The sequence below is a fragment of the Scyliorhinus torazame genome, chromosome 17 (assembly GCF_047496885.1).
Source record: "Scyliorhinus torazame isolate Kashiwa2021f chromosome 17, sScyTor2.1, whole genome shotgun sequence".
Lineage (NCBI taxonomy): Eukaryota > Metazoa > Chordata > Chondrichthyes > Carcharhiniformes > Scyliorhinidae > Scyliorhinus > Scyliorhinus torazame.
The window spans coordinates 70,141,588-70,167,733 of record NC_092723.1 but is presented as its reverse complement, the minus strand read 5'-3'; the positions used below and the strand labels follow the sequence as shown (position 1 = coordinate 70,167,733).

Below are 26,146 nucleotides of genomic sequence, written 5' to 3'. Positions count from 1 at the left end.
TCCTTCTCGATCTGCGCGTACTTTTTTTCCGCTGCAGTCATTGTGCGGGAGGCGAAAGCTATCGGCCGCTCAGCCCCGTTCTCCATTTTGTGGGACAGGACAGCCCCAATACTATATCGGCCGCTCAGCCCCGTTCTCCATTTTGTGGGACAGGACAGCCCCAATACTATACGGGGATGCATCACATGTGACGAGCAAAGGCTTTCCAGGATCATAGTGGGTTAGTAACCCAGACGACGACAATTGTTGTTTTACCCGCCGGAAAGCGGTTTCTTGCGGCTGACCCCAAACCCAGGTGTGATTTTTCTTTAGCAGAAGGTGCAACGGGGCCAGCGTAGTTGCCAGATTGGGGAGGAACTTCCTGTAATAGTTTACGAGGCCAAGAAAAGAACGAAGATGCGAAGTGTCAGTCATGGCGGGGGCCTGTTGTATCATGCGCACCTTCTCTGCGACGGGGTGCAAACCTTCGTGGTCCACCCGCTAACCCAGGTAGACTACCTCCATCGCCTGAAAGACGCACTTTGTGCGCCGTAAACGGACTCCAGCCTCCGAAAAGCGTCCAAGGACAGCCTCCAGATTTTCCAAATGTTCCTGCTCCGACGTCCCGGTGATCAAAACGTCATCTAAGTAGACAGCGACACACGGTAAACCTCTCAAAATGTCCTCCATAACGCATTGAAAAATAGCGCAGGCAGAAGATACTCCAAAGGGCAAACGTGTATATTCATACAGGCCCCGGTGTGTATTAATCATTACATATGGTCGGGAGGCAGGGTCCAGCTCCAACTGTAGGTAGGCGTGACTCGTATCTAATTTTGTGAACGAGAGTCCACCTGCAAGCTTTGCGTAGAGATCCTCTATGCGAGGCATTGGATATCGGTCGAGTCGGGAAGCCGTATTCACTGTAAGTTTATAGTCGCCGCACAAGTGAACTGTGGCATCTGGCTTTATTACAGGTACAATTGGTGCTGCCCAGTCAGCGAAACGGACGGGCCTGATAATACTCAAAGTTTCCAAACGAGTGAGCTCCCCTTCTACTTCTCGAGCAAGGCATAAGGCACTGGTCGCGCCCGGAAATAGCGCGGCGTGGCTCCTGGTTCGACTTGGATACGGGCTACGGCCCCTTTTATTTTCCCCCAAACCAGGCTGAAATACATCTGGGTATCGTCCTAGCACCTCAGTCAACCCTCCAGAAACTGTTTGGAGGATGTGCTGCCACTGCAAGCGCAAATGGCGCAACCAGTCCCCGACCCAACAGGCTGGGCCCATGGCCGCGCATCGCGATAAGTGGGAAACGCCCCTCCTGGCGTCCATAAACAACAGGGGTCATCGTAGTTCCTGCAATGTCCAATGGTTTCCCCCGTGTCGGTGGCCAACCTGGCCTGTGTGTCGGTTAATGTAAGGGTCTGTATATCCTGCTTGATGCGGTCAGATGTCCTCTGGGCGATCACGGAGACCGCTGCGCCAGTGTCCAACTCCATCTCAAGCGGGTGACCATTGACCCGTACTGTCACCTTAATGGGGGCCACACGGGGAGCTGCCACACAATGCAGCTGCAGGCAGCCGTCCTCCGTCTCCACGTCCTCGGGAGTAGTCGCCGCAGGTTCATCCACATGGTAGGTACGGCCCCTGGGCTGGTCCCAGTTTCGGTCAGAACGACGGCGCCTCTGGTGCCCCCAGGACCGGCATCCGCGACGGGGTCGGCGCCAACAAGTCTGACATGGACATGGCTCCTCATACATTGGTTCTGGAGAAGGCTCCCTTCGGGGAGGAATGTCCGACGGCCACAGGCGTCGATCCGGACGTCGTCTCACCCAAGGTACCGCAGGAGTGCGGGGGACATTTTTGGACAGAAGGGGTTGCGCCCCAAGGCATGCACTTCCATTCCCTGTATCTCCTGCACTCCTCGTTCTGCACTCTCTCGGGACAATACTATTTGAATGGCCTGTTGAAAAGTCAATGTTGGCTGAGCTAACAACTTTCTCTGGGTGGCCGCATTGTTAATACCGCAAACCAAGCGGTTGCGTAACATTTCTGACAAGGTCTCACCATAGTCACAGTACTCTGCAATCCTGCGTAGCCTGGATAGAAAATCGGCAAGGGATTCTCCTGGGGTCCTCTCAGCGGTATTGAACCGGTAACGTTGGACTATCGTGGACGGGGCTGGGTTCAAATGCTGCCCCACTATATTCACAAGTTCCTCAAACGTTTTGGTGTCCGGCGCAGCTGGGTACGTAAGGCTCCTAATCACCCCAAACGTATGCGGGCCGCAGGCGGTGAGCAATATGACCACCTGGCGCTCGTTTTCAGTGATATTGTTTGCCCGGAAATAGTAACGCATCCGTTGTGCATACTGGTTCCAGCTTTCCACCGCAGCATCAAAAATCCAAACATCCGTACAGAGGCATGGTGTAATAGAAAACAACTTCCAACCTTTATCCAGCAAAAATCCAGGAGGTGGCTTCAGCAGTGTAGACAGCTGTTCACTTTAACCCTTGTCGCCAGTTTTGTGAGGGCCACGAAGAATCCAGCACAAGTTTCAAGGATACACAAAATAACATTTATTTACAATAACATCTATACACACATAACAGCAGCAACCTCACTTGCTGCTTACTCCTTCCTGCTAGTTCCAAACTGGCCAGCTTTATTTATAAAGTGAGACTGCTAATGATTTCTCTGCCCCCTTCATTGGGGAAGCTCATACTCCCACAGGATTGTGGGATTGTCATTAGTCCCCAGCCAATGGTAAGCAGGCAGGTTATAACAGCTGACAATGTGTGACAAAGCCAGAGAGGCCATGATATAAATGAAATGAAAAATGAAAATCGCTTATTGTCACAAGTAGGCTTCAAATGAAGTTACTGTGAAAAGCCCCTAGTCGCCACATTCCGGCGCCTGTTCGGGGAGGCTGGGACGAGAATGTGGTGACTAGGGGCTTTTCACAGTAACTTCATTTGAAGCCTACTTGTGACAATAAGCATTTTTCATTTCATTTATATCATGGCCTCTCTGGCTTTGTCACACATTGTCAGCCTATGTTGCTATAAAAATTAATTAAAAAAAAAAAATATATAGAAGAAATTCTTGGATGCCTCCATGTGTTGGGACTGAAATGCGGTGGTGCAAGGAGTAGAATGTGTTGTCTTGGGACCAGCAGATCAGGGGTTGGATGATGGAATGTGAGGATGGATGGTTACGCTGATGTTGTGTTTGATTATGTTTTGAGTATCGTGGAGCGTTTGTGTAGAGGGAGGTCAACTATGTGGATTTATTGCACATGTTCTGTAGCAGGACCAGGCTCAAGGGGACCAAATGACCTTTTCCTGTTTTGTGTTTTCTTTATGCAGTATCTGTGCGGGTCACTCACAAACGGTTCCTCTTAGCAACATGGTATCGATCGTTGATCTTTTGCACAAGTGATTTTCCACCACACTAATTCCTTTCCTTCTCTTTTATCCCTTCACATCCTTCATGACCACTCTCCAACGGTCATGGGGGATAGTTCATGGGCCCACACACAGGAGGAAAGTCACTGAGACAAGTGGATTGTCAGCTCTTGATTGGATGTATTCCAGGAGGTTTCATCACATGACTTTCTGCCATGTCTACCCTCGTGATCCATTGCCTCCCCACACTGATTGCAAAGCATTGTTTGACCCAATGGATGATTTATTAACCTGATTCTTCATTCAAACAGCTTTTACTCTGTCTCCAATATTACTAAAATAGAAAGAAAAACTTGCATTTTATCTTGCAGAGGTCTCGAAGTGCTTCACAATTTTAAGTTGAAAATGTATTAAAAAAACATTAATTTTAATGCTGTCTTATTTTACTCCTTGGTTACATTGTGATATTATAATACCACGATTTTTGTCCTGGAGATTCATCTTTAATCACTGGAGACCCTGAGACAATCATCAAGGGTTGACTGTCCTGTGCAAGCGGACTGTGACTGCCCCAATCGGCTATCCTTTGTCTCGGATATATTTGCTCCCTAAGGTTGTCATGGGAATAGCAGATGTTGTTCCCGCAGCATTGTAGAGGACGATGGGAAGAGTTGTTTGACCTTAGGATTTGGTCACCCTCCTGTGTGTTGACTGGTGTATTCTGTTTAGCTTGGCGGAGATCAGAGGCTGACTGTTCCGAAAGTGGACCAGTATGTCAGCGTGTCGTCTCAGAATGTGTTGCTTGGATTGGACTATGGAGAATGTCTGCTACGTTGGGCTATACTATTCTGGGACTGTGGTGTTCCCTGCCCTGCCCAGCAGTACCGCTTGCACTGCCAGTACTGTTCACAGGCACTAACCCATGTGTCTTGTCTTGTTCCTCTTGCAGTGTGAAGCCCTTCGCCCAACCATCATACCCTATTCAACCAGCGGTACCGCCATCCATCGCAAGTGAGTACACTGTCCCCTTGAGTAGTGCCTGTTAAGTAAGGTACAGTTTAACCAAAATTGTTGTGTTCAGCCAGTGGGAGCAAAGATTTCTGTGCAATGACATTAATTGATCTGGGAGTTTGGGTGGGAAGTGATGCAGGATGCACACTGCTAAATCGCTAGTACCCAGTTTAACTCAGTTTATAGCACCCAGGCCTATGGCGTGCAAAGGGATGGAAGTTATGTTGTTTTTATATAAACCTCTGTGTAGAGCATAGAGTACAGCAACTGGGCACTGTACCTCAGGAAGGATTCATTAGGCTTGGAAGGGATGGAGTGACCAAAATGGTACTGGAATTAAAAGAGTTCAATTATGAGGACAAGTTGCATAGACTAATGTTCCTTCGAGTACAGAAGGTTAAAGGCTGGTCTGACAGATGTGTAAGATGATTAAAAAATTCGAAGGAGCCAAACTGTTTGCTTTTGGGGGGGGGGGGGGGGGGGGGGGGAGAGGAGAAGAGTCCTGAAGGAGGGGGCGTAACTTTAAAATTTGAGCCATTCAGGATGATGTCAGGCGACACTTCTTTACAAAAAGGGAAATCTGGAACTAAGCTGGTTCAAATATACATTTGAAAAACCAGGGTGGATAGATTTTTTTTCTTAGTGAATGGGGTTGAGGATTACAGGGCCAAGGAAGGTAGATGACATTGAGATACAGGTCGGCTGTGATGTGATTGACTGATACCAAAGGCTCCATTTTTACAAATTAGGTGGGAAACAGGAGCTGGGTTTATCTTTGGGTCAGGAACCGGCCTCTGGTGAGAGACGGATTAAATTTAAGATTTGGATGAGCCATTAATTGGCATAGAGAAGGGGCTTTTATCCCAGTACAGGTGGGCTCTCGAAGCTGCAGGTTTAATCGAAGGCCTTGCAGCTTCAGAGGCACCCATAGCTGCAGTACGAGGTAAGTAATAGAGAGGTGGCTTTATGGAGAAATTGCCATCTCGGCCCCCTTTTTAAAAACTTTAGTTAAAAAAAATAGAGAAAACAGCTGGGCCATTATCTTGTTTTGGATCAGAATTGGGGGGGAACAGCTCAATGGGATGGCTTTTGGCTGGACTTTCAGCTCAGGCAGCCGCAAAGTCAATAATGTGGGACGGTCTCCCTCAACCATCTGGGCTACATCTTGGTATTAGGATACTTTATTCTCTTCCCATTGCCATTATACAGATTAAACCGTTTCATAATTCTGGATGCCCACCTCCAGATAGTTGATCTGCCCCCAGTTGTGAAGAGAAACAGTCAGTCTCGTTTTCTCACCTTTAACAAGGTTCTTTCCCAACAGATTTGCCTGCCCAGTTGTGGGCGAAGGCTTATCTTCCAGGCCTAAATGACCAGTGCCAGGAATGTGACCTGACATGAATAGGCCAGCAGAGGCCAGTATTTTAAGGCACTATCACCATTGGCTTAGTTGCTGACCTTGTGCGGTGGGATTGATGAGGCAGACTAACGGTGGGCAACAAGAAAATTGGCTGCAGTTACATCGTACAGCTTAGGCATTCGGACACCACACTAATATTCCAGCCCTTTGCACATGGGAATGGAGGAAAGTTCTGCTCAACTGAAAGTTAGTTTTCAAATATTCAATGAATGAGAGACTCGATTTGGGTTTAATTTTTGCTGTTTTGTTTCTTCCACAGGTTATGAGCCGATGGGCCCCCTCTCCCCTCCTGCAACTATCCCGGTGTGGCAGGACCGAACCATCGCCTCGTCTAAACTCAGGCTGTTGGAGTACTCCGCCTTTGTGGAGGTGCAGAGAGACCCAGACACGGTAGGAAACCGTTCCCAGTTTCCCCCAATCCTTTCATTTGGCTCATGTAGATTGGCACAGCTTTTCTCTAAGTTTGGTTCCCTTTGTCGAAGGAGGAGGATAACATCATTTTCGCTTCTTAGGCAAACAATGCACCCTGTAAGAAAGAGGTTTGCATTTCTATAGCTCCTTCCCCGACCTTTGCATGCCGCAAGCTCTTACAGCTATTGAAGTACTTTTGAAGTGTAGTCACTGTTGTAATGTATGAAAGACAGCAGCCAAGTTATGCACAGCAAGCTCCATGAAACAGCAATGTGATAATGACCCGATAATCTGTTTTTACTGATGTCGATTGAGGATTGAATATTGGCCAGGACACAAGGGACGAAGCCCACTACTCGTCTTCAAATATATCTTTTATATTTACCTGAGAGGGTGAAAAAAATTAACACCTCCAACCCTGACACACTGGATTGTCGATCTAGACTTTGTGTTCAGATATCTGGAGTGAGACTTGAACCCTCAACCTTCTGACTCAGAGGGCCATCCACTAAGCCACAGCTGACAACTAAAGGGGCCAAGTTCCATCCTTGGTCATGGCTCAATCAGTTTTCGATAAGAACAGTCATTGGAATGTACAATCCCATTCATAGAATCCCTACAGTGCAGAAGGAGGCCTTTTGGCCCATCGAGTCTGCACCGACCCTCTGAAAGAGCACTCGACATAGGCCCACTGACCCGCCCTATCCCTGTGACCCCACACATTGATTAAGGCTAATCCACCTAACCTGCACATCTTTGGACTGTTGGAAGGGGGAACCAGAGGACCTGAAGGAAACCCAAGCAAACTGTGATTAGATACTACGCAGGTTGCAGATTTTACTGTTGCGTACACGCTTGTGTATGATATTTGGAATCCAGTTATTGTGATCAATAGCAGATTAGGAGAGTGGATGTAAGGATGTGCTTGAGGCAGAAGTCTCAGCCAATGTTACGCAGTGCTAGCCTGAAGACATCATTGGTGCAGATCCAAGCGTCGTTGATGTTTGTCAGTAGAAATATCTGGCGAAATTCCAACACAGGGTCTTCATCAAGCCTGAAGTTGTCCTACTACCATACTCAGGATGCAACTATCTGGGGTGGGTTGGTAGTCTTGTGCAGTTATGCTCTGTTGCATTTTACGAAATGAAAGGGCAATAAATTTTTCCACAATGGCAGTTTTACCTTGAAAAGGTCCTTCCCAACTTAGGCATGATGCGTCAATATATAATGATCCTAGTTGGCTCCTGTCTGCATCAAAAACTTGATAGTATTATTGTACAAAGACACTTCCATCTGCTCCCAGAGAAGCTTATCACCCATTCACAGGCCTCAAACTCCAGCCGATCGCGACCAATAGCACCATACCCCTCCCAACCCCTGCCGGGGGGGGGTAGGGGGGGGGGGGGGTGTTGCAGCTACACGCAGTTAACTCTATGTAAAATTGGTTGCAACTATCCCAGCAGTGGGACGGAGTGAGGAGTCAGTTCACCCCCCCCCCCCCCCATCTTGTTTGTAACAGCAGCCAGCTGTGCTTAAGGTATACAGCTGTGCTAGATGTCCTTGCTCCTTCTCATTGTATTTCTGTGTAGTAGATTGCAATTTGTGGGTAAATAAAACCTAGGCCTGCTTTCTTTTGTACTCGAACATTGTACTCAAACATAAACTATTTTGAACCTGTTCAGAAACCTTTGGTTTGCCACCAAAAAATATTTCTCAGTTTGTTGCTTCCATTTAGTTTTTGGACACCAGAGAGCTCTCCCGATGTTCTTCTGCCCGCCCAAATTTTTTTAAAAGGGATTAGACTGAAGAAAGCCTTTCACTTACATGGCACTTTCAAAACCTTCACGTAACTTTTGAAGTGTAAAAACTGTTGTAATGTGGGAAACGCAGCAACCAATTTACATCCAGCAAACAGCAATCAAATAAATGACTGGATAATCTGTTTAACGTTGTTTGTCCTCTCGTTCCACCCCACCAGCTTCCGTGCCGCCCACAACCTGAGATGTTAACTCTCTCCATCGATGCTGCCTAAGCTGCTGAGTATTTCCAACAGTTTGCGTTTTTGTTTCAGACTTCCGGCATCTGCAATATTTTAATTTTGTATCTGTTTAATGTGTTGGTTGAGGGGTTAATATTGGACAGGACACCAGGGAGAACTTCCCTGCTCTCCTTTCAAAAATATCACTGTGGGATCTTTCACGTTCACCGGAGAGGGCAGATGGGGCTTTGGTGTCAAGCTAGACAATGTCCTCTGGTCTCTCGATTGGCACTGGAATCCAGGAGCACCTGGAGTTCTCCCAATGGGCTACGTTGAGCGGAAGTCAGAGGATTTGGAGGACTGACGAGAAGCAATAGAGACTAAACTAGACCCATCTCTTTGTTTACAGTATAACAAACACCTCTTCGTACACATTGGTCAGACAAACCCATCCTACAGCGATCCATTATTGGAGGCCGTGGATATCCGTCAGATCTACGACAAGTTCCCAGAGAAAAAAGGTGGGCTAAAGGAATTGTTTGAGAAAGGACCACAGAACGCCTTCTTCTTAGTAAAGTTCTGGGTAAGGTTTCCATTTTTTTTCTCTCACACTTGTTTCTCTGTCTTTCTTATTGAGAACCACATTAACAGCTGTGACGTCCTTATTGGTCTTATGGATCCAGAATGACAATGGAAATGGCAATTTGCTTATGTTTCGTGCAGACCGAGTGGTCATGTGAGAATGTGATGACCCTGGCTGCCAAAAAGGTCAGGTGACGGGGGGGGGGGGGGCGGGGATGTGAGTTTTCCCCAGGAGTATGGACAACGCTTAGGAAGGATATTTTGGCCTTCGAGGGAGTACGACATAAGTTTACTTAAATGATACCTGGACTACAGCAATTAAGTTACGAGGAGAGATTACACAAATTATTTAGAAGGTTAAGGGGTGATCTGATAGAAGTATTAAAGATATTAACAGGGAAAGACAGTGTAGATGGAGATTCTAAAACTAGGGGCTTAGTCTAATAATTAGGGCAAGACAATTCAGGAGAGATGCTAGGAAGCACTGCTTCACTCTAAGGCTGGTAGAGGTTTGGAATTCTGTCCCACAAACAGCAGTTGAAGCTAGAAGAGTTGTTAATTTTAAATCTGAGATCGATAGATATCAAGGGATATGGGCCAAAGATATGGAGTTAGGCCACAGATTAGCCATGATCTCATTAAATGGCAGGATAGGCTTGAGGAGGTGAATGGCCTACTCCTGCTCCTATGTTCCCATGAAGTAGCTGCTAAGCTTAAGCTCATGAATCATAGAATCCCTACAGTACAGAAGGAGGTCATTCGGCCCATCGAGTCTGCACCGACCCTCCAAAAAAGCACCCTACCTAGGTCCACTCCCCCGCCCTATCCCTGTAACCCCACCTTAACCATTGGACATTAAGGGGCAATTTAGCATGGCCAATCCACGTAACCAGCACATCTTTTAGCTATATGAGGAAACCGGAGCACCCGGAGGAAATCCACACAGGCACTGGAAGAACACGCAAACTCCCCATAGTCAGTAGTGAATAAACTGCTCTTCGTTGAAAGCCCTTGCTGTTGGTGATTCGGAAACGTGGCACATTTACATTATGTATCTCAGTAACCGTATTTAAATTGGTTTTGTGCTGACATCAACTGCTGGAGAAAGGAACAGAGCTGGTCAACAACAACAGCTTGAATTTAATTAGTATCTTTGACCAAGTAAAACATCACAAGAAGCTTCACAGTATAATTAATTAAACACAAATTCCCATCTGCTTTCCCCTTCTTACTGGCACCACTGCCTCGAATCTCATTCCCTTATTGTCAGTCGAGCCCACAACAAAAATGAAGCTATAATGTGTGGGACCTGTGAGCGAACTATTGATTGCTGACAAAATTAGGGAAATTAATAAAACCAGGAAGAGTAGAAAAGGGGCCGGGGGTTAAATTCTGACCCAACACTTCATAGACTTTAATAGGCAAGTAGCTTTCTCTCTCAGTTTAATGAGTCGGCATGTCTCGAATGTAACCACAGTTTTGCTTTTAGTGCCTGTCGGCTTGACTTCCTAGAGCTCAGGAACATGGGCAGTTGAACTGTTCTACTGACACCTTGTGATCCCACCCAAAAAACCCTCCTCTCCACTCAATTAATATAATGTTCCCCGACCCACAATCTCTCCTTCCCTCCTCCCTGCTCCCTGGCTGTCGCGTCGGATCTCCCAACCTGTCAAACTCCTAATCCCTAGCTGCTGGCCAGGAAGTGGAGTAATGGAATGAAAATTATATTTTGCCATTTAATTCAGCAGAAACTCGGGGTGGAGGTGGGGGGGGGGCACATTTCTGGGTTTCCCAGCTCCTCTGACCCCTCTCCTTTCCATTCAATATTGAACCAATGTAACAGGAAATATTTTGTTGTTTTATGTTCAGAACATCAGTAGGTGGCGCTCACTGTCTAATATTGCAGACTGGTAAGCACTGGTGAAAACTGATGAATAGTAAAAGAAAAGAAAGCTCTACACAGACACAGATCAGTTCCATTTTATTGTAGTTCGCATTACCAACACGGTCATCTTCATTTCTTAAGAGGGTTTGAAAGGCTTATTTTTTAAGTTATTCCATGGGATATGGGCCAGCATTTATTTCCCATCCCTAATTGCCCTTGAAGTGAGTGCTCGCAAGGCCATTTCAGAGGTCATTTAAGAGTTCACCACATTTGTGGATCTGGAGTCACCTACGCCAGACCAGCGAAGGATGGCAGATTTCCTTCCCGAAAGGGCATTGGTGAACTAGTGGGATTTTACAACAATTGGTGATAGTTTCATGATCACTATTACTGAGAAATGACAGAGGCATACGGCGTGGGTAATGTTGTGACATTCGCAAAGCAATGTGATTTCATGGACTTGCCTATCACAAGATCTGGCAGCTTTTTGGCCCCTGGCACTATGAGGCAGCAGCGCTAACCACTGTGTCGCCCTGTGAGGTTTAATCTTTGATAAGCTTTTGGGGAGGTGGTCATAGTGTTATTGTCACTGGACGAATAATCCGGAGACCTGGGGTAATGCTCTGCGGATCCAGGTTCGAATCCCACCATGGCAGACGGTGAAATCTGAGTTTGCTAAAATATCTGGAATTTAAAAAGTCCAATAATGACTGAAACCATTGTTGGTTGTTGCCTTTGGCCAGGCCGTCCTTTGAAGGTAAAACATATAAACATGGAATGTGGGGTAATGAAGGTGGCCTTGATGTGGTCTGCACTAATATGGGTGGCACCAAAAAGCTGCCAGGCCTTGTGATAGGCAAGTCCAAGAAGTCACATTGCTTTGCGAATGTCCAATTCCATGTCTTGGCTTCAACCTGACAAACAACATGTTTTCCAGTTTCCGCACGTACACCTCTGAATGTAGATCCAATTAGGAATTGTTTTGTGCTGTGAATCTACGTCCACAAGAAACTGGATCGAGATTCCATGTGGGAATCTCGAGCATCCCTCAACTGGCAGGTAAAGGAGACTCATTTCATCAGTCTGGGCAGGGTTCAAACCCAGTTCCCAGAAAGGATATGTTAATTCTTGATCCAGTAGCAGGCATGCAGTGATCACCACAAACAGTATGTTTGTGCTTCTAGTGTGTGGTGTGTAGCAAGATCTAGGATGTTGGATCGGAAATCTCAAACCCACAAAAGGAGAATTGGACAGCTCTGAGACAGCATTAGTGGCAAATAGTGTGGCAGGAAGTGTTGCTCATCACTTGAGGGACAGAATTCAAGATTTTCACTTGCCTGTGTTTGAAAAAGTGCTAGTGGTTTCACTCTTGAAGGGTTAGGGTTTAATATTAGATGGTTCCCTCCTGTTCTGGATTTCCCAACTGGAGAAAAACATTTACTTTTAGCAAACCTATCTCATCCTCTAATTATTTTAAACATCTCCAATTCGATCAACTCTCAACCCTCCAATGGATTGCAATAAATCCTGAAATTACTTTAAATTATACAGTGAAAGTAGGATGAGGGAACATGGATTTAACCTCATGAACTGGAAACTGATGTTCAGCAAATCAACCTATGGAATTGACTTCCAGTAGGGCAGCACGGTGGTGCAGTGGTTAGCACTGCTAACTCACAGCGCTGAGGACCCGGGTCCGATCCCGGCCCCGGGTCACTGTCCGTGTGGAGTTTGCACATTATCCCCGTGTTTGCGTGGGTTTCACCCCCACAACCCAAAAAGATGTACAGGGTAGGTGGATTGGTCACACTAAAGTGCCCCTTTAATTGGAAAAAAAGAGTTGCCTATCACAAGGATTTTAAAAAGCTTTTAAATCCTTTTAAAAAAGGATAGACTTCCAGTGCAAGTGGAGAAATGCAAAAATCCTGGAATCTTTGAAGAAATGAATGGTTGCTAAAATAGGAGAGTTTAGGATGTCAAAGATGGGTAAATGAAGATAGGCCATATGGCTTTCCCCATCTGTAGTGATCTTGTGGGATGAGTACATTCTTGTTTGGCAAGTGTTGCGATGTTTGAGAGTGGGGTAACATCTTGCTATTGAAAAGCAACCTCATTTTAGGCTATTTCTTTCATTGTCTTCCTGAACCTACATCACTGAAACTATGAATGAAGATACTTGTGTCGACATAAAGTGCTGCCTGCTGCATGTCGCCATTTTACAGGCTTGTCTCCCCATTGGGATCATGCTGTTCCTGACTGGAGCACTATGAATATGTCGCCCAATAGAACCAATTCCTTTTGTCAAATGTCGCAAATTTCTCAATTTTAAAATCATCAGATAATCAACATTCAGCTCCTTTATGCAAATTCAGCTGGGTCATCTAGTTTTGCAGTAAAACCCACATTGTCAGTAAGTCTCAGATAGTTGAGCAATTCTGAAATTTTCTATCACTGGATGTACATCTGAGTGCGGAAAACCCAAAGAGCAATTGGCCAACAGCGCCTGACTAAACTTCAGTAACCAACCAAGCTGAATAGTTACTGTGCAAACCTACTCCTTCTTGTAACTGTCTCTTCAGCTCATTGCAATGCACCAAACATTCTTGCAACTCTTGTTCCTCATCATTGTGCTGCACGTGACCTAACTCCCATTCACCCACCACTGTTCCCTGACCTGCTCTGTCTCCCAGACCAGCAATGCCACGAGTATAACATTTTCATCCTGTTTTTTCAAATCCCTCCATGGCCTTAGCCCTCCATATTTCTGTAACCTCCATTAAGCACGATAAACCTTCTAGGTCCCTGCACCCCTTGAAACTGCTCTAGTATTGGTGGTCATTCCTTCAGATGCCAAGGCCTTTTGGAATCCCATCCCTAAACTTCTCTTTCCTACATTGCTGCCCTTCGTTCAGATGCTCCTTAAAACCTTCCCCTTTTGTCAAATGTTTGGTCAGTTGTCAGGCCATCCCTTCACACAGCACTTTGTCAAATTCTCTTTGCTAACGCCCGTGAAGCACCTTGGGACATTTTGCTATATTAAAGGTGCGAGATAAATCCCAAGTTATGGTTGCTGTTGTCCATTACTTCAATTCCATTTGTGTTTCCTCAGGCGGACCTTAACAGCAACATCCAGGATGGACCTGGGGCCTTCTACGGAGTCAGCAGCCAGTACACTAGCTCTGAGAACATGACAATCACCTGCTCCACCAAGGTCTGCTCTTTTGGAAAGCAAGTGGTAGAGAAGGTGGAGGTGAGTTGTTATTCGAGAGAATAAAATTATCTGAATGCAAGAGGAAGCTACCGTTAAAAGGAAATGATGTCTTAGTACACGTTAGGTTGACGAGTAGGACTTCTTTGTTTTATATTTGAGGCTCACTTGATACTTGAGTCGCAGTCAGATACAGAGTTATCTTCCTCATTTCTTGGCCAATAAGAATGATAAACCTTCCCTTTTCCTTCCACCTTGCTATCACCTCCCCGTCTGCGCAGGAGAAACCTCCATTTCCCTTGTGAGACATTTGAAGAACCTCCACAAGTCACCAATGTGTACCCAGCAAAAGGCAGCTCTGTCCCGTTGGCTGGGTGGGGAATGGTTGTCTCCATGTTGAGTCATGGGCCTGAATTTTTATAATGGTATCTGAGGAGTTGGCAGGGAACACATCCCTGCTGACTCCGATTCGCTGGCAGCTCTCCAGTCCATCCAGCAATGGCAGTAGCCAGAAGGTGGACTGCATGGAGCTGCCTAAGATTGAGTCTCAGGAACTGGAGTCCCAGGTCCCAGGTAAGGGGTTCCATGGTGGGGAGGGCAGGGAAGGCCTTGGAGGGGGGTGGGGGGGGTGGGGGGTAGGCCAGAGGTGAAGTGAGATCCAGAGAGCTCTGGGTCTTAAAGGGAGTGTGCCCCCACCCAGAAGAGAGCATCTATTAATTGGTCACTTAAGAGCCTCAATTGGGGCAAGGGCGGGCTACCCATCTGAGGTCTTGCCTGCCCCAGCAGTAAAGTCACTCTGAGGTCGATCGTGGCAGGTGGAAACCTAGAGAGAATCCCATCCCTGCAATTTCAGGCCCTTCGCCACCCATCGAAAACCTTGCCAGGAGGGTGAAGTGTAAAATTCTGACCATGATGATGTTGCTGGTCTGGTAACCCAGTTAGTGGGAGTTTAGTTAATTCTTGAAGGAATTACATGTTACTCTAAAGTGATAATAATGAAATTTCCCTTAATCCTGCAATGGGACATCTGTCTGCAGCACACTGCAAATACTGAGCAGTGGCAGCTTTATCTATGAGGTTCCAGGCACCTTTATTGCAAAATGCTTCATTGTAAAGATAAATGACAATCAAAACGGAACCAAACTGGTTGGCGCATCCTCCAAGTATGATTTACTGTTTCTTGCCCCACGGGTGGCTCCAACACCGATGAGCACTGCTTTCCTAACCCTTTGTGTCTCCTGTCTCTTGCTGGCCCACAGACAGAATATGCCAGGCTGGAGAATGGAAGGTTTGTGTATCGGATCCATCGCTCCCCGATGTGTGAATACATGATCAACTTTATCCACAAACTCAAGCATTTACCGGAGAAATACATGATGAACAGTGTGCTAGAGAACTTCACTATCCTGCAGGTAAACACTTGCTCAATCATCTGATCTTTGAGTGCACGAGGTAGGGAATGTTGGCCTGGCCTGGAATATCACAACCATAAGACATAGGGGCAGAATTAGGCCATTCGGCCCATCGAGTCTGCTCTGCTGTTCAATCAAGGCTAATATATTTCTCATCCCCATTCCTCTGCTTTCTCCCCATAACCCCTGATCCAACAAGTGTACTTATTACCCCTTCCCCAAATAAGGTTACTCAACTTGTAAATAAAGGTCACCCTCATCAATGGTGAATTCAGCCATCCTGTCAACCAATAAACTCCTACCTCATATGCTTGTACTACACCTCACGCACACTAATATTACACTTCATGTACACTCGTACAGACAGATTTTCCATTTGGTCAATATTGCTTCATTCCTTTTCTGAAAACAAATCCATCAGTGTGGAGAACAGAAATTTCTAAATGGCCAGTCCAGCCAAATAAAACCCCCGCAATTGTGAACCTGTGGCTAACTTTTTACACAAAGAAGGCCACTCATCCCATCCTAACTCATTCAACCAGAAAAAATCTGAAGTTGCACTTGTTATTCAGTTGTTGAATTATTCCAGTGACTTTCCCCCCATGACTGTAGCCGATATTCAAACCATGTTTTGATCACTCTGTGAAGAAGAGGAAATTATTTCCAGAAGTTTCAAGCCATGTCCTTTGTTTAGTACAAAGTATTTTTTTTGACTTTACCTGTTCTGTACCATTTAAAAATGCATCTCTGTCGTCTCCATTTACAGCCTCAAAGTTCAATTTGCCTCAAGCTTTTTCCTCCTACTTCATGGATCTGCCTTGTAGCTCGTCCCTGAACTGCCTCAAGGGCTTAACCATCTACTGTATGTCTTAATGATCAGAACCAGACAAGTGCATACTCAAGTCTACAGTAAATAGTGTTTTGTGTTCTGTAGTGCTGGTCACTCCCCTAAGTAATCTGAAACAGTGTTTTATTTGAGCTGATCCACACAGCCCTCTAGTTGTACCATAATGTAAGCTGGGAGTGTAACTATTGCGACCTGAATGATGTATCCACTGGAGTTCAGAAGAGTGAGAGGCGACTTGATTGAAATCTCTTGGCAGGGTGGGTGCGAAGACACGGGACAGCACAGTAGCACAGTGGTTAGCATTGTTGCTTCATAGCTCCAGGGTCACAGGTTCGATTCCCGGCTTGGGTCACTGTCTGTGTGGAGTCTGCACGTTCTCCCCGTGTCTGCGTGGGTTTCCTCCGGGTGCTCTGGTTTCTTCCCACAAGTCCCGAAAGACGTGCTGTTAGGTAATTTGGACATTCTGAATTCTCCCTCTGTGTAACCGAACAGGCGCCGGAATGTGGCAACTATGTGCTTTTCACAGTAACGTCATGCAGTGTTAGTGTAAGCCTACTTGTGACAATAAAGATTATTATTATAAGAGGATGTTTCCTCTGTGGGAGAATCTGGAACTAGGGGGGTCACTGTTTAAAAATAAGGGGTCGCCCGAGTGGGATAGCTTGATCTTGGTTTCGGACAATGCTCGGCACAACATCGAGGGCCGAAGGGCCTGTTCTGTGCTGTACTGTTCTATGTTCTATTTATGTCAGAGGTGAGGAATGGCATTTTCCTCTGAGGATCGTGAGTCTCTGGAATTCTCTTCCTCAAAAGGTAGTAGAAGCAGAGCCTTTGAATATCTATCTCGCAGAGCGAGATAGATTCTCGATTAACAAAGGGGTGAAAGGTTATCAGAAGGTAGACAGAAATGCTGGGTTGAGGTTACAATCAGATCAGCCACGCAGGGTGGCACAGTGGCTAGCACTGCTACCTCATAGCGCCACGGACCCGGGTTCGATTCTGGCCACGGATGATTGTCTGAATGGAGTTTGCATATTCCCCCCGTGTCTGCGTGGGTTTCCTCCGGGTGCTCCAGTTTCCACCCACAGTCCAAAGATTTACAGGATGGGTGGATTGGCCATGCTAAATTGCCCCTTAGTGTTCAAAGATTAGTTGGGGTTATGGGATAGGGCGGGGGTGTGGCCTAGGTAGGGTGCTCTTTCGGATGGTTGGTGCAGACTCGATGGGCCAAATGGCCTCCTTCTGCACTGTAGGCATCCTATGATTCTATGAACTTATTGAATGGTGGAGCAGGCTCGAGGGCCAAGTGGCATCCTCCTCTTAATTCATATGTTCATCTTTACACTTCTTCAAACTCTCCAATTTTTTTACACTTCTTCAAACTATCAAACATCCAAGTGTTTTAATAATACAAAATTATGGCCATGTTATATCTCCTCACAACAATGACTCGTTATTTGTGAGCAACAAAATTTGATTCTTTAGCCAACGTAACTCTTGGGCATGTTCCAACCAGACTCTCATGTCCATCTTTTGTCATGCATGACCATCCTGTTTCATGTGGTGAGGGAGTGAGCAACATGTAGGAAAGTCACAGATTATACCCTGACTTATATGGAGTTAGCTGCTCACAGTCAGTAGGTTCAGATGGGTTAAGCAGATAGAAATAATACTGGGTTATACTACTTGCTAAAAGTGCTGCTTGGATACTGGATGAGAACAGAATGGGCCTTGGCTATAATATGCCTGCAGTGTGCAGCTAACACTTGCATTCCAGTAGCTGCTGAAGGTACCTGAGCAGATGGAGCTACCGTCACTCCATGCTCACAGGAGGAAATCTGAGTACAGATATGAAAAGTGTAGCTTCTATTTTGTCAACCATACAATGAAGAGAGAATCGATCTTTGAGTGTGGGGATATATTTAAGGTTAACTGAACCGTTCCTCCAGCTTAACATTTTCCTTCTTGTGCTCCGATACCTCCACAGCCTGGTCTCTCTCCGTAATCTTCGCCAGCCCTACGACACTCCAAAAAAATCTCTTTTGCTCCAATTCTAGTCTCTTGCATATCTGATTTCAACCCCCCCCCCCCTTCACCCCAACTGCCAACCCCTGCCATTGGCAGCCTTCACCTATGTAAATGTAAGTTGTTGTTGGACAGCATTAATCTGTTAGTATCTGTTTCCCTTTTGGACCTGTCACCCCTTCGCCGTCCCTGTTCGGGACCACACTCTCGCCCCTGCTCACTGATGTTCCTCCACGAGGTCCCTGTTGATGCCAGATGTGTGTTGTTACGTGACGTTGGCGCTGCATGACTATGGCTCAGTTCAGCTCTTCCCTCTCTTCTATCCTGCCAGGTTGTGACCAACCGGGACACCCAGGAGACCTTGCTGTGTATAGCGTTTGTATTTGAGGTGTCGACAAGCGAACACGGTGCACAGCATCACGTTTATCGACTGGTGAAGGACTAGGACCCCAGCTCCAACCTCCCCTACACAGAGGGTGCTGCCGCCTGCCATTTATCTACACATCTTGGTGCCTGCTCATTTTTACCAAACGCAAAAAAAAAATCTATTTTTCACAGATATACAGATATTTTTACATCCGAACAAATGTAAAAAAAAAAATTACAAAAAAAATGAACTGTCGTGAAGTCAAAAGAACAATATTCTGCACTAATTCTGTGAGGGTCATGTATGTGTGTGTGTTTTTATTTCCTCTCTCCAGAACTCAAGCTCAGTGAGAGGTAACGGTACGGTTTTTCTTCCTTTTTTAAAAGAAAAATAAATAATATTTACACTTCAGGGATAGTAAATATTGGATAAGGATCGCTTTCAGAAAATATGTGTTAATGGGGGCTTGTATGTAGGAATGTTGTCCTCTACTATAGTTTGTTTGAGGGGGTGGGGGGGGAGGGAGAAGGGAAGTAAAACACTCTCCAGTTTGTTTGTTTGCGATCACAAAATGGCTGCCCAGCCTGAAACCCAAGGTGACCTCTTTTTGTTGCCACTGTATCCAACGTCAAGACATTTGTTGGAGGTTTGACCCCATCACCCCTTTGACTTCTTGGCAGGATTCTTTGTGGGCGAGGAGAGAGGCAGTTGATTTGGGTTGGGGGGGGTTCAGCAAGTTCCAGGATATTTAAAGAGGTAATTAAAGGGCTCCACTCCCTGTTTGCATCTCTTCTTATTGGTGGACCTGGTTTTTAAACCCGATGGATTTTAAAGACGTGTTAATTAAAGTGGAGGAGGGCAGCATACATTAGACTGGAGCCCCTTTTTAAGTTTCTATTCGACTTTAAATTAGGCCAATGCAAATGACATATTTGTTTATCCAGGCATGTTCTTATCAGTATTTGTAGGATTAGAACATAAAAACAGGTCCATTCCCTCCCCCCCCCCTTTGTTCTCCCCATCTGAGGGCACTGATTCTTGCTAGGATGCAGTTCTATGGGCATCAATTATGTGGTCATTCTCCATTTGTGAACCTATTCTGTGAATATGGGCATGGTTTCCACTGCCCTGGAATAAGGGATCCAACTGGCTGATTATAATCAGCTCTCCCCTAAATGACCTGACTCTTGCGGTTGCAGGGACTCACTGTTTGGGTATATAAAGTGAAATAATGAGGCTGAGGAGAGGTGATCTATATAGGGGAGGGAGAAATGTTTGAATCTACAGAGGAAAGGCATTACTGTCCAAAAACAGTGCTCAATAGGCTTCTGAATAAATTAAGCATAATTATTCTCAAGTGTTTCAACTTGAAACTATCTTTCATTTCTGGCCAGTATTTGCAAAGTGAAGAAGCTCCACAGAGATAAGGCTCCTCCAATTTTAGTAACTAAAGAAACACTACTGTTCCAAACAGCGGTGGCCTGGCTTTGTCCTTACCTGAAATAACACTGAGGGTGCAAGAACCTGACTGTGTGTCTTCTCACATGTAAAATGCTCTCCTCTAGATTATTTACTGTGAAGATTCAGGCAGTGAAATATTGAAAGAGCTTGCATTTGTATAGTGACCTTTGCGACTTCAGAATTCCAACATGCAACTGGTCTCCATCTGACAATGAGCAGATCATCTGTTGAATAGACAGGAAGGTAGAGAATGCTGAGGGTGGCCGTATAGGCCGTGGGTCTGGTTGACTGATGTTTCAGCTGAGCACTGTATGGAAAAGGCAGACAAGATGCCTTCCTCGTCTTGCTTTAGAAGCACTAAAGAACCACCTTTGAGGTTCCGGTTCTCTGTAGGAGATAGCAGGGTATGGCGAGGATTTATTCTGCCCACTATGTTGAGGTTTTATTGTTGTAAGGGAATAGGTTAGAACACTCTTGTGTTTGAAATGAAGCCAAAAAGAGGCTAGTAAAATACCAACCCTTGCCGCTGGAAACCACAGTGGGACATGGCAGAGGGGTGGGTGGTGACGATGGGGACGAATGAACAGAAACTCAGTACCATAAACCATCTAACTTGTTTCCTGTCCCCATCTCCAAACTGCCTCAACTTCTATAGCTGGGAGACAGATCAGGGAATCTATGGAGAAGATACAGCGCCAACTCGACAGCTTGGTTTTAATGAATGGAGATTGCTGATTTGTTGAAAGAGCAATAATTGAATGCCACAGCCAACACTCTGTTGTACGGTGAGGGATTTATCCCCTCCAGTTTCTCCACAGATTTTCAGATACTTCATCTGAGAACACGTGGGGACTGACAGTTAGAGTATCTTCCAGTATCCAAATGATCAGGACACATGATCAGAGTTTCAGGGGTGAGAAGGCTGTTTCATTTGACACGTGTGCATGTGTTAGCAGCTATTCAACAGTCCAGGCCTGGCCCGCTGTTTACGAAAGCACCCTTTCAGCAAACACTTGGGCAACACGAGCTCTTCCTTTTAATCTCCCTTTCCCTAATATGGAGGGCTAGCCCATTTAGCACTCCTGACTGCTGGCATGGCTGAGGTCAACTAACGCGCCACAGTACGGCCAACAAACTTGGAGCCTTTGTTCTCTATGGTTGACAGACCTTACCTCGAAGACACCAGGATGGCTATTGAAAAGGTTTGGAATAAAACCTATAGAGATTTGTTGATGGTATCGGGCGGACAGTTGCTACCAGAGGTTTTTGGTGTGTGTCACATTGTGATTGGGGGCGGGGTGGGAGAGTAGTGGAATATTTCTATATGTTATTTTACTACAGATATGGAGTTTTAAGATGCAAATTTCAGCCTCAAGCACACCCAGCCTTACTCAACCATGTATAACTGGAACTGCTAGACCTTCCAATTCCACTTTGGTCGCTTGACTAGTGCTTGCTCTCTTTTCATTCACTTCCTTGTTGTTGTTACTAATATAATCCAATGGCCGTGACTGTTACAGAATGAAAGAATTCGGCTTGTGTCAAAGAAACTGTGCAATCAGAAATGTTGTTGAAGACAAAAAAGGTTCTGGATTGTGCCCCAAAGTTCTCCGTGATGGTGACTGCTACTTAACCACTGCTTTCAGAAATGGAAGCGAGGTTCATCTTTGAGAGTACCCTGAATATTTTTTCTTTTTTTTTTGTTTTGATGAAATTTTTAACAGCCTTTTTAAATTTTTGAATTGACAGCCCTTTCGAGCACCCCCCCCCCCCCTCCCCCCAACATTATAGCAAATCGTGCTACTCAATATATGTTACTTGGAAACGAGCCATGGGAGGCCTTTTGGAAGTCGCTTCCTACCAATGTCCTTATAGGAGGTGGTATAAAGGATGAAGGAATGGAATAAAGAATATTTAGCATTCCCTCCCCTCTCACCAATAGTAATTTCAAAAATAAATGTCGCCTTCTTGAGGGATATTTGCAATTTCTGCCATTTTGGATGACTCCCCCTGCGAGAGTCGCTTAACAGCTTCAATGAAGATCCATAGAGTCCCCGGCTGGCTCCGTTGATCATGCACTACCAGGTACATGTGCTAAAGCATACGGAGCAGGGGGGCACAAGCTTCAATCACTGGTCTATGCTGCCTCAGCAAAAGGGGATAATGAAAGTTGCCTCAGAGGCTCTGGATAGGGAGGCAGATAGCTTCCCGTTGCTGATCCATACTTCCCCACTGGAACGTGTGAATGGGTGAAAATTGGGCGAGAACAGAACTAAATTTGGCTGTGAATAGTTTACCGATATTCAATGGTTTGGGTCAAGTGTAGAGAAAATAGGCATGAGGGTGAGCTGGGACAAGATGGCACGCTGTATTCCAGAAAGAAATCAGTACCTTTAGGAACCGGGAAAAGACTGGGGGGGGGGGGGGGGGGGTGAGGGGAGATGAGTAAATACCTTTTAATGACACTTTACCCACCCACGCTAATCAGAATGAGTCGACGACGTGATAAATATTACTTGTGTTACTACTCCTTCCCCACCCCAACCTTCAGGCTTCTGCCCACACTTGCCTCAACCTGTAGTACTTCATGAACTACTCAATGGCCCCCAAAACAAGGACCCCCTCTCCCAGCAACATCTGTGAATGGCTACCTCTGGAAACGTGAGCATGAACAAAACATCCCAGTCAGTAGAAGGGAGGAAAGCAGTTGAGAGTCTGTGTGCCAGCAGAGAATTGGCTTGCTTTGTAATTTAATTTCTTTTACACCAGAATTAATGTTTTCTTATTTTAAAGGATGTAACAAATAGTGGGAGTGGAGGAATTTTAGAAAAGTAGTGGGTTCTTTTCTATATATATATATTCTATATGTATATTATATATATTGACATATAAGAGGCACTCAAGAGATGGTACTCAGGCATTGTTGCATTTGGGTATCGAAACCTAATTTGTTAGTGATGTCACCTAGCACTTAACTCTGCTGTAAATATCATGTACACAATATTTCTTATTGTGGTTGTCCTGCCACATTCACATTTACTCTAGTTATTAAAACCTTTTTGTTAGCCTGGACAGTCAGTATGCTGTTCCTTCCTGTAATATAATCCAGTTTTCTTTTTGCATTTTTGTAAGGAAATAGGTACATATATATGTCAAAATACTTCAGTGGGGGAAGATGGGTTCAAGCCCAACTTGCAAAGCATAGGCAAAAGTCTTCCCAATTGGCAGCTGTTGAGAATCTAGAGGTTTTTTTGGGGGGGGACTTCTTGGGCTTCTGATGAGCACCAGACTTCTGCGATTTGTCTGAAAGTCTCTCTCAAGCCAAGGATGTGTAGGTTATTGGAAGCAGCAACAGAGAGAAGGGGTGGGGGTGAGTATGGTCAAAGCCCAGCCCTGGACTATCAAGTGGAAGATCGATCTTGCACCAGGAGTCTGACTTGAGTCTGACTGGGTACATTACTCAATTGCAAAATGGCAAAACCGCAAGAACTAAGAGAAGAGCTTGACTTTTATCAGCCTTCTGTAGGCCACCTATCTCAACGGAAGCTTGGCATTTCTGTTTAATGTCTGCATTGCTTAAAAGGCTTTCTTCATTTTAAAGCCATGAAGTCGAGAACTGGAAATGGCTCCCCTCAGACCTCCTCCCCAGGTGAGAAGCTAATAGGTTAATATCTGCATGTAGCTCATTCCCTAACACCCCTAACAAAAATAATCTATAAAATATTTAATATGAAAAGGACAGGTAGAGGAAAGAATTGCTCCGGCCACTCTCTGTAGTGACCTATAAGTGTTGGCACTTGGAGATACTGTGTACAGCAAGTCTGTAAGAGCACGTTCATGGTGTCGCTCCACAAAGTGGTCTGGGATGTTCCTCCTCTTGGACTTTTCACTGGTTACAGGTTTAGAAGTCATTCACCCCTTGGTTTTCTGTCAGTGTTGTGCTTCTCTTTACCATTTTAAACTAGGACACCAGGATATGTCAATAGGATTTTTTTTTTGGTAGATATCTATTTTGAAGAATCTTTGTAATACTACCTGTGAAGGCTGACAAAAAGGACGCACACTTTTGAAAAAAACTGTCCTTCTTGATTATTGTATTGTATAGGAACATTACCTCCTTCTTGGCCAATAGCGATGGACTGTTTTAAAAATATTTTATCTCACGATGCTAGGGTACTTGGAGGGTGGGGTGGAGTGGGGGTGGGGGGGGAATGTAACTACCTTTAACTCCTGGTGTGGTGCTCTGCATTCTAGACAAGGCTTTGGGTTCACAAAAGGCATGGACCATACCAAGTCTTGCCAAGCGGAACAGGGTCACTCCAGTGTGGGATGCAGGGAAGGTTGTTTGTCATTGTAAGCTTTCTCAGTGGGTCACACTTATTTGCAAATTGCTTCCTCCAATAAGCATTTGCTTCAAATTTAAGGAACCAATTTTGTTTACTTTGCGAATTAGCCAACCAGCTTGACTGTAATAATAGCATACATAATCAAAGAGATATTCTTTTTGTGCTCTTGTTGAATTTGCTTAGACAAATAGGTTTTATCTACTCCTGGGGGGAAACAATATTTTTGGTTTATTTTGCAATCACTGTCATCACCTTCTTTAGTGAACTTTCTTTCGCCTGTAGCTTTGGGCCTCATCCTAACGAAGTGTCCGACATTCAGCCACATGCAGTCCTGGACATGCAGGCCTTAAACTCAAGCTGCTCCATCCTATTTACATTTAGACGTCCTATCGGCTGGTCTGTGTTGCTTGAAGTTTGTGAGCAGAGGTTTGAAAAGTGCTGTTTTTAAGTTATTTTTTTGTATAGATGTAAGTCAGAATACCAAGCTGTGTTAGTATCGACAGCTTGTGATATTAGCAGATTATATAATCTTTATGTCTGTCTCCTAGCACGCTCCCTTCTGGGCCTCAAAGAACAAAACCTTAGACCACTCAAATCTTAGACCCTTACTTCGGACCTTAAACAATGGAATTCTCCCTTCTTCAGTATTCTGTCCCTCCCACAACCTGCAATCTCTATGACCGAGGTTCACTTCCTATACAATGTGGCTTCTACTCCTTTCAAGCTCGTTGCTCTGCACGATATGCCTTTTCCTCAGTTGTTTTTCCAACTGGGTGCATTTGTAATTGAGGTAACAGGATATCCGCTGGGAGAAGTCAGCCCTGCCATCTTTGTAAATGGATCCCAGAGTCTCAATCATAAGCTAACAGGAGTTGAGCATGAGCAACAAAGTGAGACCCACTGTTGTAGGACGTGGCCCGAAGGAGTTAAAATAAAGGTTTTAAGAAAAGTTTGCATTGTCGTTATGGTAACCGTGAAGGACTTTAACATGCAGGTACTTGCAGACATGAGGGTCACTGCTCTTTAATGGCAATCCCTAAACTGTGTATTCGTGATGAAGTACAGTACATTTTTGTTTTTATTCCTCTAAACCATATTTTATCACATGGTGCAAAGGTAATTTGAAACAGTAAATATGTGTTAATGTGTGATGAAATTGTTTTTATGTATAATATTTTTCTGAACTGTGAGGGGTTTTATTATATATCCATTGCCTATGTCCATCAACTTAATCTTGGTGCCTTCAGTGCCCAGATCCTTAAACAAAATAACAAAACAAAGCAATAAATATTTGTTGGTGGTTGTGTCTGGATCTTTCTGTGTGACTTGTGCTTTTTTATATTAAACGGATTGGGTGGAGTGTGGGAGGCCTTGTGGTAACCTCCCTATTCTGGGCCAGAAGTTCCAGGTTCAAATCCCATTTCAGGACTTGATGGCTATGGAAGTTGAGTTTGTAACACTGCCAAACAGGTTGATTGTCAGCCTGTAAATATGCCTGATGGCAGACGGAGAGCGGGAGAGTTTCCTGGTCAGCCATACTGCAGAAGGCAATGGCAAACCACTGCCCAAAAATAATCATGGGCCATCCAATGGAAGTCCATGGTTGCCATGGTACCTCAAAGAGGATGGGAAGTAAAGTGTCATACTGGTTATATTCCACAGAATCCTTACAGTGCAAAAGGAGGCCATTCAGCCCATCATGCCTTCACTAACCCTCTGAAAGAGCACCCTACCTAGGTCCGCTCCCCTGCCATATCTCTGTAACCCCACCTAACCTGCACATCTTTGGACACTAAGGGGCAAT

The 26,146-nt window shown here is 45.2% G+C and overlaps 1 protein-coding gene and 1 pseudogene across 7 annotated transcripts in view; one reads left to right on the top strand and one right to left on the bottom strand.

The window, feature by feature from the left end:
- Positions 1-25,654, top strand: part of tead3a (TEA domain family member 3 a) — a 346,400-nt gene extending 320,746 nt beyond the window's left edge. For all 7 annotated transcript variants that reach the window (XM_072480604.1, XM_072480605.1, XM_072480601.1 and 4 more), the window contains 6 exons: positions 4,339-4,400; positions 6,080-6,210; positions 8,619-8,792; positions 13,786-13,926; positions 15,144-15,296; positions 18,500-25,654. In XM_072480604.1, coding sequence (XP_072336705.1) covers positions 4,339-4,400; positions 6,080-6,210; positions 8,619-8,792; positions 13,786-13,926; positions 15,144-15,296; positions 18,500-18,613 — 775 coding nt within the window. In that variant the 3' untranslated portion in view covers positions 18,614-25,654. The remainder of the gene's footprint in view (positions 1-4,338; positions 4,401-6,079; positions 6,211-8,618; positions 8,793-13,785; positions 13,927-15,143; positions 15,297-18,499) is intronic.
- Positions 7,065-7,551, bottom strand: LOC140393940 (nuclear transport factor 2 pseudogene; annotated as a pseudogene).
- Positions 25,655-26,146: the final 492 nt, after the last annotated feature.